The following is a 12,760-nucleotide window of genomic DNA, read 5'->3' as shown; positions in this document are numbered from 1 at the left end:
TTTCCCCTTTTTTCAACTCCATATGTCATAAGATATTAATGTATTTGTTGTTGGTCACAGCAAGAAAACCACTATTAAGGTGTATTGAAGTTTAGACTGTGATCTTAAATCTTCTTTTTGCCCTTCCTTCACTAACTGCAAACCACAGAGTTTAATAGCTTATTGTTAATTAGATTGAGGGTTTTCCCAGGAACAGCTGCAGCTGCTACTACAACCCGACTATATTTGCAGCCATATGTGCACATACTTAGGTATGTTGTGATTGTGTAAAGAAAGACTGTCTTGGTTATAGTTTGGTTTTCATATGTGAGAGTGGTAGTAAAATCTGCATGTTAGTGGCTAACATATTAAAAAATATTCAAGTTCCTGCTAAGTCCAGAGGATGCAGTGTTGAGAAGAGTAGGTGTAGCTCAGTCTAGTGAAGGAGACAGTAAGACAAGGAACAAATATATAAACACAAACTCTGATCAGCTCTGGCAGAAGCATCAGGATGTCGTGGTAGAGAAGGGAAAGGCTTCAAGAGGGGGTCAGACAATCATGCTGATATGGAGCGAACAAAAAGATGCAGTCGTGCTAGGAAGGCAGAGAAGGCCAGTGCAGGCAGAGAAGAATTGTTTGTTTTGGGGATGGTTGTGCATGGCTATCCCGGCATTGTTCACAAGCAGTGAAGTGGCTGCTGGGATCAAGAATGCGGACAGTGATAGTGAGGCAGGGCTTCTTGGCGAATCCTTTGTATATTCTGCGCTATATTTAAACCTGCTGCTGTTTCAGTCTTTGCCCCTAGCCAATAGCTGGGCAGGTAAGTAGGTGCTGTATGTTATTTCCTGGTTCCTTTAGCTCAGAGAATGAATAGGTAGAGGTCATGGGTGCTTCTGAGTATGTCTGATGAGAAGCATCTAAAATCCTTTAGGGTAACTTGTGTTTTCATGATCTGTGCTTGATGAGATTCTGCTTCTGGACATTTTAAGGACAATGTTAGCTTTTCTTTCCCATGTGGAGCTGAGTAATTGCAAGTGATAGTAATGGGATTGTTTTGGGGTGTGGGTTTTAATGAGTGCTTCATCCCCTAAAAAGGCATTCTCTCACAGATATTTTAGGTTCACCCTCTAACATTTCAGGCATATCACAGATGTGGAAAATTTGGGAGTACAAAGCATAACTTCTAAGAGACCAGGATGAACTTTAGAGGTAAATATAGCCTGCTAGACAATAAAACAAAAATATAAGTTAATAAATCTCTGAGGAAGAAAAGATACAAAAGACTGAAGGCACCAGAAGCTATACTTCGGGGGAGCAGGGTCTAGGGTTGTGCTGCCCACTGTTAGGTCCTCGCCACTCAGAACAGTGCCTGGCACGGAACCAGCTCCAGAAATGTCCATTGAGTGAACAGACTAGAAGACCCTGAGTAGATGCACATGGCTAAGTAGACATACTCAAATGCATTTTATACATATTTTATAAATAAGCTTGAATTCTGAATGTGGATTTTGACTTCGTTTTTATTGTTGTCAACAAATGGTGAATTAATAAGATTATGAGAGAGAGAAACTTGAAAGTTTTTACTTTCTAAAAAAATGATTAGAAGGATCATGGGGAACAGTGGTGTGATCCCAAAGTTACAGTACCCAGAGTCCTAGCATCTCTTAGATTAGTTGTTTCCTATGCCTTCCCTGCCTGTGTGTGTGTGCCCTTGAATAAATGATTTAATCTGTATCTCTGTTTTCTCATTTATGAAGTGGGAATAATAGTAGAACCTTCCTGATAGGATTATTGTGAGGATTAAACCAGTTAAGATGTGTAAAGCAATTGAAATAGTTCACCTGCATATATGGTAAGCTCTATAGCAGTGGTTCTCAACCTTCCTAATGCCACGACCCTTTAATACAGTTCCTCATGTTGTGGTGACTCCCAACCATAAAATTATTTTCGTTGCTACTTCATAACTGTAATTTTGCTACTGTTATGAATCGTAATGTAAATATCTGATATGCAGGATGTATTTTCATTGTTTCAAGTTGAACATAATTAAAGCATAGTGATTAATCACAAAAACAATATGTAATTATATATGTGTTTTCTGATGGTCTTAGGCGACCCCTGTGAAAGGGTCGTCCAACCCCCAAAGGGGTCGAGACCCACAGGTTGAGAACCGCTGCTCTATGTACTCTAAGGTTAGAAAATTTTACTTCTGTGTTTTCTTTTAATACTTTTATAGTTTTTTCCTTATATATAAGTCTATGATCCATTGTATTACATGGATAAATGAGTTAATTTTGTGAATGAGTTAACTTTGTATATGATGTGAGATAAGGGCCCAAATCCATTCTTTTCCCAGCACCATTTGTTGAAAAGACAACGTTTGTCCCATTAAATTTTCTGGCACCTTTGTCAAAAATCAAATGACTGTAAATGGAAGGTTTTATTTTTAGATTCTGAATTGTAATCCATTGATCTCTATGTCTATTTTTATGCCAGTGCCACACTGTCTTGAATACTGTACTTTTGTAGTAAGTTTTGAAATTAGGAAGTATGAGTTCTCTAACTTTGTTATTTGGTTCTATGGTGGCTATTCTGGGAACCTTGCATTGCCATATAAATTTTAAGATCAGTTTGCCAATTTCTTTTAGAAAGGCAGCTGGGATTCTGATAAGGATTGGATTGAATCTGTATATATTAATTTGGGGAGTATTGCCATTTTAACAATACTAAGTCTTGTGGTCTATGAACATGAAATATGGGATGTCTTTCCATTTCTTTAGATCTTAGTTTCTTTCAATGATGGTTTATAATTTTCAGTATACAAGTCTTGTACTTCTTTTATTAAATTTATTTCTAAGTACTTTTTTATGCTATTGTAAGTGGAATTGTTTTCTTAATTGTATTTGCAGATTGCTCACTGACATATTTTGAGGGTTTTTTTCTGTGTATTTTATTGTGGTAAAATATACATAACATAAAACTTATCATTTTAACCATTTCTAAGTATAACTCACTGGCATTAAGTATTCACAATGCTATATAACCATTCCCAGTATCTATTTTAAGAACGTTTTCATCATTCCAAACAGAAACTCTGTACCCATTAAACAATAGGTACATAACTCCACATTTCCCTCCTCCCAGCTCATAGTAACCTCTACTCTACTTTCTGTCTCTCGATTTGCTTATTCTAGGTACCACATGTATGTAGAATTATACAGTATTTTCTTTTGTCCTGGCTTATTTCACTTAGAATAATGTTCTTAAGATTCATCCATGTTGTAGCATATATCAGAATTCCATTTATGTTTATGGCTAAGTAGTAGTCTGTTGTTTATACATTTATCTGATGATGGATATTGGGTTGTCTCCATCTTTGGCTATTTTGAATAATGATATTATTCACATTAGTGTACAAATATCTGTTCAAGTTCCTGCTTTCAATTATTTTAGATATAAACCTAGAAGTGGAATTGATCATATGGTAATTCTATGCTTAACTTTGCGAGGAACAGTGAAACTGTTTTTACAGGAACTGCAGTATTTTATATTCACACCAGCAATACATGAAAGTTCCAATTTCTCCACATCCTCACCAATACTTGCTATTTTCCACTTTTTAAAAATAATACTCACCTTAATGAATGTGATATTTGATTAAGGATTAGAGGGCATCTAACAATCTTTTAATGATGGAATAGCTAATCCCTCAGACAAATACATGCAAAATGCAGTCCATTGAAAAAAGAATCAAGGAAAATTGTGAATTTTCTGTGTTTATTTTTAGCTTTATTTCCTTGTTATAATTGTAATTTCCATACTTTGTCATAGTTAAAGATAAACAATTAAAGGAAAGCTGGGCGTTTAGGAGAATATTGAATACTTTTACGTATATATCATTTTAAAGTTTGGGTAATGTAACAGTTTCTCTTCTCTCTATGATGTCAAAGACAACGGACACTGTTGTTAGGACTCTACCAGACAAGGATGAAGAGCTCTGCAAGTATTTCTTGAATCCTTCTTTAATGTCAACAGAATACCCACGAACAACCTTGAAAAAGAAATCAGAAGACATGAGCGACCTCCCTTCTGAGAGTCAAAGAAGCATACCACTCGCTGTGACTGAAGCTTTAGAGCATATTATGGAACAGCTCAATGTTTTGACACAGGTGAATTGCTATGCTTTGTACTGGAGGGCAAGAGATGAGGAACATCCTGGTTACAGCAAGCTGTAGAATTAGCAGAGTAGGGGAAAATTCTTTTTTCTTAGAAAGGCAAGCTCCAGGTGGCAGTCAGTATAACAAGGAACGCTCTGCTGAGCTGCTCTAGCAAGATCTTGTGGAGATAAAGTCAGAGCATCTCTCTCTCTCTCTCTCTCTCTCTCTCTCTCTCTCTCTCTCGTCTTCTCTCCCTCTCCTCTCTCTCTCCTGTATCTTGCTTCCAGGGGCCAGAAGGGAGCAGTAGAGACTATGAAGAGTAGAGGTGGCAGCATTTTGATCTGGGCAGTAGAAGTTTTGATATGTTCAGATTAGGACATTTTCAGTGGCATATTTAGGGCCATAAGACAAATGTATTGGGATTAATTATTTCTGGTTAGAAAGAACTATTGGCAGTGTTTACAGTTCTTCACTCTGAGGATATTCTTGCTATCCCCTATTTCCGGAGCTGCTTGCATTGATGCTGAGTTCTTCTGCAGGTGATGGGGTTTGCATTCCCATTTTAGAATCTTACCCGTTTACCTTTGCGAAGAAGGGACACCATGGATGTTAATATACCCAAGGTCTTCCAGCTCTTGGTCAGGAGATATAGACATCATTTAAGGGGAGTGTTGTGTGGAAACCACCAAAGGTTTCTCTTCCAGCTTTGCTGATTCAGTGTTTCCTGTGAAGAAGTTTTCTGTAGTTCCTCTTTGATACATAGACTAAGAATACCAGTATTCATCAAAGCGGACTTGTCACAGTTATAAGAAAGGAGGCTTTAATGTGATCTAGAGATGTCAATTACTTTTCCAGAATAAATATTTTAAGTTGTAATAGGTCTTACATAGACATAATCTAATTCTGTTCTCAGCCCTGTCTGTACATTATAATCACCTGGGTAGTTCCTAAGCATTCAGATGTCCTATTCTCATCTTCAGAGAACTCATTTACATTGGTCTAGGATAAGGTCTTTCAATCACCCCATATGATTTTGTATGATAGCCAGGGTTTAGAGCCACTAACTACAGAGTAAAAACATTCAGCTCCATGCAGAGTCCGTCCGGCTGGGGCTTGTTCCCACACTGCCACGACGGCCTCAGCTGCCCTCTTGCGTGCAGGGTGGAGTCCTTAGCATCTCTCCCACGTGAATCCTTTCATTCTCCACTCTTTCAGCTTCACAGTCCATTTCTACTTCCTTTGGCCTGATTCACAGATAAATGATTCACTTTCAGCTTTATTGAATATCTGTATGATTTTTTTATCTTCAATTTTGAAGAGCTGGCTGGCTTTTACGTATGAAAGTGGTTAAAAGCAGGCACAGCACACTTGCAAAACACGAACAGTGAATCTGTGGGCCAGTACCAAGTAACACAAACATGTTCTGATTCACTTTATTTACAGATGACTGGACTTCTAACTCAGCTGCAGTGTTACTAGCTATCTTTACTGAACTATAATTAGAAATAAATTAAAATGAAATTATGTTTAGATGGTAGATAAATGGAGTCTATTGTTAAAGGTGTTGATAATATTTTTAACAGCTTTAGCATGTGGAAATGTGAAAATGTATGTAAAGTATCTGATAAAATGCTTGACTCAGTAGGCACTCAAGAAATAGCAGAATATATTACCAGCATCACTGTTATTTTTAACTTGTCATGATCTGTAGTATCAAATATGAAAGCAAAAGTTATTAATAATGACAGTTTTAAAAATTGGTTACCTTCAAAGGATGATAGGGCACTAATTCATTATCTTGAAACTTGCTGCTGAAATAACCAAGCATTTACCCAGCCTTTGCCCTATGAACTCTACCACTGCATAACCAAATAGTAGATGAGGAAAATGCCTCGTATTTATAAATTATCCTAATTAATATATTTTTATCTTTTTAAAAAATATATTTTATTGATCTTACAGAGAGGAACGGAGAGAGATAGAGAGTTAGAAACATCGATGAGAGAGAAACATCTATCAGCTGCCTCCTGCACACCTCCTACTGGGGATGTGCCCACAACCAAGGTACATGCCCTTGACCAGAATCGAACCTGGGACCTTTCAGTCCACAGGCCGACACTCTGTCCACTGAGCCAAACCGGTTACGGCAACTAATATATTTTTAAAGATGGAATTAGAATATCGTCATTTACAACTCCCAAGAATTAAAGAGCTCTCAGCATTGAGTAGTTACTAACATTATGAAAAGAGAAACAACCAAACCTTAGTAATGTGCCTTCTAATGAAAGAACAGACTACCACTTATAGTCTTACCAAGGGATCTAGCCTAAGTCTTCTCAGCCTTTGAGTCCAACTGCCAAATGACCAAAGATAAGGAGGGTAGAAGAGCAGACTGTGCTGGACCTGGGTATTCCATTCCTAAAGTCCAGGCTGGTGGGAACTCTGCCTTCACATGGCCTGAGCCTGACAGAAAACAACTTGTAAAGAAAAGGAGGGGAAGGGATAGCAGCCTATCCTATATAATATGCAAATTGTCCCCTCGACCAGGAGTTAGACCAGGCAGGGCCCTGATCAGTCCCTCCACCCTGATTGGGGTGGACTGGCCAGACCCCACCTGTGCATGAATTCATACACCAGGCCTCTAGTTGATTAATAAAAGATGAAATGCATATCAACTCTTGAAAATAATGGGTAGGGCAAAATTAAAGTGTCTAGGGATATACACCCAAAAGTCAAAATGGTAAAGAAATAAAATGAAGTAATACTGTAATGGTCAGGATAGTAACTGTTAAGAGGGTAGGCAGGAGTAGTGATTCTGACAGATACCTGGAAAGGCACCTGGGTGGCTGACAGAGTTCTAGTGCTAGACCTGGGTGCTGATTAGAAGAGTGTTTTTCTCATGAGAATTTATTGTAACACATGCTTTATGCAGCTTCCTGAATCTGTTTTATCCTGTATAATAAAAGGCCAATATGCAAATTGACCAAACGGCCGTACAACTGGTTGCTATGAGGTGTACTGACCACCAGGGGGCAGATGCTCAATGCAGGAGCTGCCCCCTGGTGGTGAGTGCACTCCCACGGGGGAGCGCCACTCAGCCAGAAGCCCTGAGCCGGGCTCACGGATGGCGCAGCAGTGGTGGCAAGAGCCTCTCCATCCTCCGTGGCAGCACTAAGGATGTCCAACTGATGGCTTAGTCCTACTCCCCACTCCCCATGGGGAGTGGGCCTAAGCCATCAGTCAGACATCCCCCAAGGGCTCCCAGACTGTGAGAATGTACAGATCCGGCTGAAGGACGCCCCCCCCCCCAAGTGCACAAATTTCATGCACTGGGCCTCTAGTTTTACAATAAAAGTTGTTTTAAAAGATGTAAAAGACTGAAGTCAGTATCACAAAAAAATTAGATTTCCCAAATTTAAGAGTAGTCATTGTGTGTGTGTGTAGTCATATACTTATTTATTAGCTGAAGGGGTTAGAGTAGCTAAGATTCATCATTTCCTGTATGCCAGGCACTAGCTGAGGCATTTTTGATGCATCATTTCATTCAGTCTTCCTAACAACCCTTTGAAGTGCTATTATCATCTTTGGGGCATGAGAACTAGAGGCAATCATTATGGTTTTTTCAAAGTAAACTAGGTAGTCAGCTATCTAAGGTGGTGTAGATATGATCTATCATTGACTGCGATAGAATGACCAGTGATGGCATTAAAAGTAGCACCTGGGCTAGGCATGTGACATTGTACTCCCACCCACTCCCCGTACCACTTAGATCTCCGCATGTGGCCTCTTTCCTGGCATCGATGCTTTGGAGGATCTTTTCTGTTTTTCCTCAAATGCATCAGTTTTTGTTTTTTTCTTCAAACTACTTGACAGTGCTTTGTCCTGGAGGAGAGCCAGAGGCAGAGCAAGTTCTGGGGCCCATTTTTGAGCCAACTTCCTGGCGAAAGGGTAGGCATTCTAGTTCTAAAAGAATCTCCTCTGCAGAGATTATCATTATTGTCCTCATCATCATTGATTATTTTGTTCTTTTTGCAGACTGTTTCAATCTTGGAGCAGCGATTGACTTTGACAGAGGATAAACTGAAAGACTGCCTTGAAAATCAGCAAAGGCTTTGCAACGCCATGCAACACAAAATGTAAATAAAAAAGTGTGAGCAGAGGCACGTTGAATGAGCGCATGTGTACATACTCAGGAAGGCAGTGCAGGAGTCTCCATGGGACACAACCATGCGCTAATCATCATGGCATTTCTTACAAGAGTGAGCAACAGAAGAAAAGGCATAATAAATGATGAACTTAAATTCACAAATCAATGTCAAGGACTGTTTCAAATCATTACCGTTTATGGTTGCAGTAATAAAGTGATACGCATTCAAGTGGCTCTGTATTTTCCCCATATTATTCTAAATGTCCATTTTCATTTGTAGTCTAAACTCCACCAGAAAAGTAACCAAATCTTTGGGTTGCATTGTTAAATCATTTCAGATTAACCATGTTCATGCAATTCCTTAAAGCAATTAATGTATTTTTTTAGTGAGCACTATTAGGGTGAAATAACTCACCTCTAAAATAGCATCCTATATGTTCAAAGAAAACATTTATCCTTTCTTACCAATACCTTGAAAAGATGACTGTATAAATATTTCCAAAATACAGAATTTCCACAGCAAGAGTACACTTATTTTAATTAGCAACAGTACATGTATGACATAGGTCAGTGGGCTTTTATTTAATGTATGTTTTATATTGTTTATCTTTGACCAACCTGAAAGAAAATGAAGTTAAAAATATGTGGTGAAGCACACATCTTTCTTTCATAGCTGAATGCAGTGAATGATTTGAGTTGTATTTTAACTTGTAATCCCAGTTTACAAAGATTATGTTACTGTGATTTCATTCAGCTCAAAAGCCAGAATGATGCAGCAGCAATACTTACAGATACACACCATGTATGTTCACATGCTTCAGAAATGTTGCTTAGTATGATTTTGTCAGCTGAATAATAGGTACTTTAAAAAATACATTCACATCATCACAGTTAAATGAATTGTGATTTGAAACTAAATGAAAATGAGCCAGGTGTGCTAAAAGATCTTTGTTACAAGTTAAGAATTTTGTTTTAGCTTAAGCTAAATAAGAGATTAAATTGGAAAAAAAAGCAACATGAATTTTAGCTTGCTTTTCTGTTAACCTATATCAAGGACAAAGAAGGTGTGAGAAGATGGTCTGTAGGCAACATGGGGAAAACGCTATGTATGTGTTGGAAAACAAGAAAAAATGAAGTCCTATTTATGTAGGAGTCTGTCTATATGTAGAAATTTTTCTCAAAGCAACTTCAGTTGTATCAGTGAGGTGGTTTTTTATTATCTCATGTTTTAAGTGCCTTTTTATATCATATATAAACTTCTAGACATTTTCAAGAGTCTATAGACTAAGTGGCAAGTATTTTTATAAGCTCATTGAGAAGACTAAGAAATGAAATGTCATACTGGCTTTGTTCACTCTTTTTTATGCTTCAAACAATAAAGACATTTTACCCATAAAAAATGTTGTTCCTTTCTTTTTTTTTAATGATTGAAACCTGGAAATACTAAACTTGTTATTATCTTGCTGATGCCATTTTAATGTGCATAACAGCCTCCTGGAAAACCTGTCAAAACGGTTTCCTGGGCCACATTCCCAGAGTTGATGATTCAGTAGGTCGCTGGGGCCAATAACGTGCATCTCTAAGAAGCTCACGGGTGAGGCAGATGTTTGTTGGCCTGAAGCCCACACTTTAGAAACCATTGATCTAGCTATAGCCACTGCTTACAGCATGATGTTGCCACATATTTCACCGTCATCACAGGCCTTTATGAGTAAAATGCCTTGAATCTTTTTCAAGAGAGTCATTTTTTAAGCTTTTGCAGATTCTCCTTGGTGTTTACTGGATTCCAGCCTCTCATCTTTTCTGACTTGTATATTCAGCTGCCTGATGAACATCTCCACTTAGAAGATGAGTAGGCATCTCTAAATATGTCCAAAACTAAACTCTGCTGCCCACATACCCCCAGCCAGTTCCTCTCTAGTCGTCCCATCTCAATAAGTGGCAACCCCCCTTCCGGGTGCTCAGGCTGAAGACCTGGAAATGAGTCATCCTCTACTCTTCTCTCGCCCCACACTCCAGTCCTTCAGCCCATCTTGTCAGAACAGTTGAAAACCCACCCACATCTCACCACCTACATCACCCACCATCACCTCTTACCTAAACGACTGCAGTTACCTTCCAGCTGGTTTCCCTCCTGTCACCTTGTACAGCTGGCCAGAGTGGTTCTTGAAAACCCGAATTAAAACCATGGCTCTTTGCCCCCAAACCCTTCAGGTCTTTCCATCATAAAAGCCCAGAACGTTGTACATGATGTGCTCCCTTTCCAACTCCTCTTGGACCTGCACCGCTCCCCCTTGAGTCACCCTCACTCCCTCACCGACCTCTGGCCATAGTGGCCTCTTTGCTTCCATTTGAAGAAGCAAATAAGCTCCCATCTGAGGGCATTTGTGCTTGCCGTTTCCTCTGCCCGAACGCTCTGTGCTCGGGTATCCCTCACAACACTCCAGCCTGCTCACCGCGGCCGCTCACAGACTGCCTTTCCAGCAGGCTCTCCCAAGGGCCACGTGTGCAACAATAACCCTCCGTCCACTCCCTGCGGACCGGGTACAACAGATTGACGTAGAACACAGTTCGGCCTCTCCCACTGCGATGTGACCTCAAACAGCTGTCACCTAACTGTCATCGTTAGATTCCCCACCTCACACCTTGCATCACCCATAGGAAAAGCTAAACAAATTGTTGCATAAGTGAGGATTTTCACTTATTCAAGGGGCTTTAAAATATTGCTCTCCACTTCACTTAGAGCCAAAAGCAGTAAAAACTAGACTGAGTGGACTAGAGGACGTGACATGTCTACATTAGATGCTTTAGATCTAAATTTAGATGTAAATTTTAGATGTTTGATGTGGGGGCTGAATGGGCATTGTTCTGGCCTGCTATTTGTTTTATAGATCTTGAGTGCAAATTCCAGCTTTGCTTTTCTGTAGTAGTGTGATTTTCAGGAAAGATACAAAGCAGAAATTAGGTGAAAACAATAATGTGAATTGTGATTAGCACAAGTTCAGTAAGAGTTAAGTACTCAATAAATGTAGCTATTATTACTATTAATCATTTTTGTTTTACTGGACTGCATTTCTAAATAATATGATTTCAACTCTAACGATGGAAAAGATACAAAGAATAATATTAAGTGGTGTGGACAAAAAAACGGGGATTCTGTGCAAAGTGACCTCATAGAATGATCTGTTGATAAATTACTAACTGCACAGGTTTTGGTGGATAGTCATAGGCATATAACTTCTTTATTAAAAAGCTTGTCTTTGCCCAGCCAGTGTTGCTCAGTGGTTGAGCATCAACCCAGGAACCAAAGTGGTCGCCAGTTCGATTCCTGGTCAGGTGTGCACATGCCCAAGTTGTGGCCTCAATCCCCAGTAAGAGGGCATGCAGGAGGCAGCCAATCAATGATTCTCTCTCATCATTGCTCTCTCCGACTCCCTTCCTCTCTCTCTAAAAATCAATAAAAAATATATTAAAGTGCACTTTCTTTTAACCTTGTTTTAAAAAAAGAAAACACCTTGTCTTTGCCTTAAGCAAGCCCTGTCCATTGTTTCTGTGCATCTAGGTTAAAACACCTTTGAAATGGCCCCTTTCCGACCTTTCTTCTTATAATCCAATCCTGGTCTTGCTTTCCCCCACCCTCATGCAATCTGCCTTACATTCCCTCTTTAATTTCAAATTTTGCATGAAGGAAACTGCAAAACTTATTCTCCAGAGCATTTGAGATCTTGCTCTCTTGCATGTCATCAGCTTTGACTCAAACTCATAAAAATGCTCTACAAGTTTGGAAATTCTTACACCGACAGTGGTAACAAATGAAAGCATGGTACTTAATCCAAAGTTAGTATTTTATTTTTAAAAGTTCAACAACAATAATAAATCTATTAGGAGATTAGGCTTTTATACACAGAAAACTGAAAGGTTCAGGCCAAATGCTGGCCATTGAATGACTCCAGAGGAACTCAACCTGAGAATAAATTGGCTATAATCCTATCTAATAAAAGAGAAACATGGTAATTGGCGTACAACGCTACCCTTCCCATTGGCTAATCAGTGAGATATGCAAATTAACTGCCAGCCAAGATGGCGACCGGCCATCAGGCAGCTGAAGCGAACATGAACATGAGGCTTGCTTACTCCAGTGATGGAGGAAGTCAACCTTCCCCGCCTGCCGCAGCTCAGCTCTGAGCTCCGGATGAAACAGTGTTGCAATTATAGAACCTAAACAAACCCCAGAAACCTGCTTTCAGCCAGCGCAGCCTCAGAGCTTAGAGCGGCCAGTGATGGCAACAGAGTTTCAATTATAGAATCTAAACAAACCCAGGTACCTGCTTTCAGCCGGCAACAGCCTCAGAACTGGAGCCTGCTCTCAGCTCCAGTGACAGCTATAGAAGGTAAATTAATCCCAGAATAAAAAAAAAAAAAGGAAACCAAGATGGCGGCATAGGTTAACGCCGGAGATTGCTGCCTAGAACAACAC

At 39.4% G+C, this 12,760-nt stretch overlaps 1 protein-coding gene across 4 annotated transcripts in view; it reads left to right on the top strand.

Moving 5' to 3' along the window:
* POC1B (POC1 centriolar protein B) overlaps positions 1-9,683 on the top strand; it is a 103,544-nt gene extending 93,861 nt beyond the window's left edge. For all 4 annotated transcript variants that reach the window (XM_006774744.2, XM_015571139.1, XM_015571138.1 and 1 more), the window contains 2 exons: positions 3,930-4,148; positions 8,172-9,683. In XM_006774744.2, the coding sequence (XP_006774807.1) occupies positions 3,930-4,148; positions 8,172-8,276 (324 nt within the window). In that variant the 3' untranslated portion in view covers positions 8,277-9,683. The remainder of the gene's footprint in view (positions 1-3,929; positions 4,149-8,171) is intronic.
* Positions 9,684-12,760: the final 3,077 nt, after the last annotated feature.

This window comes from Myotis davidii, unplaced genomic scaffold, assembly GCF_000327345.1.
Source record: "Myotis davidii unplaced genomic scaffold, ASM32734v1 scaffold108, whole genome shotgun sequence".
NCBI lineage: Eukaryota > Metazoa > Chordata > Mammalia > Chiroptera > Vespertilionidae > Myotis > Myotis davidii.
Note: the sequence above shows the minus strand (reverse complement) of the source record. Positions and strands in the feature narration are given on the sequence as shown.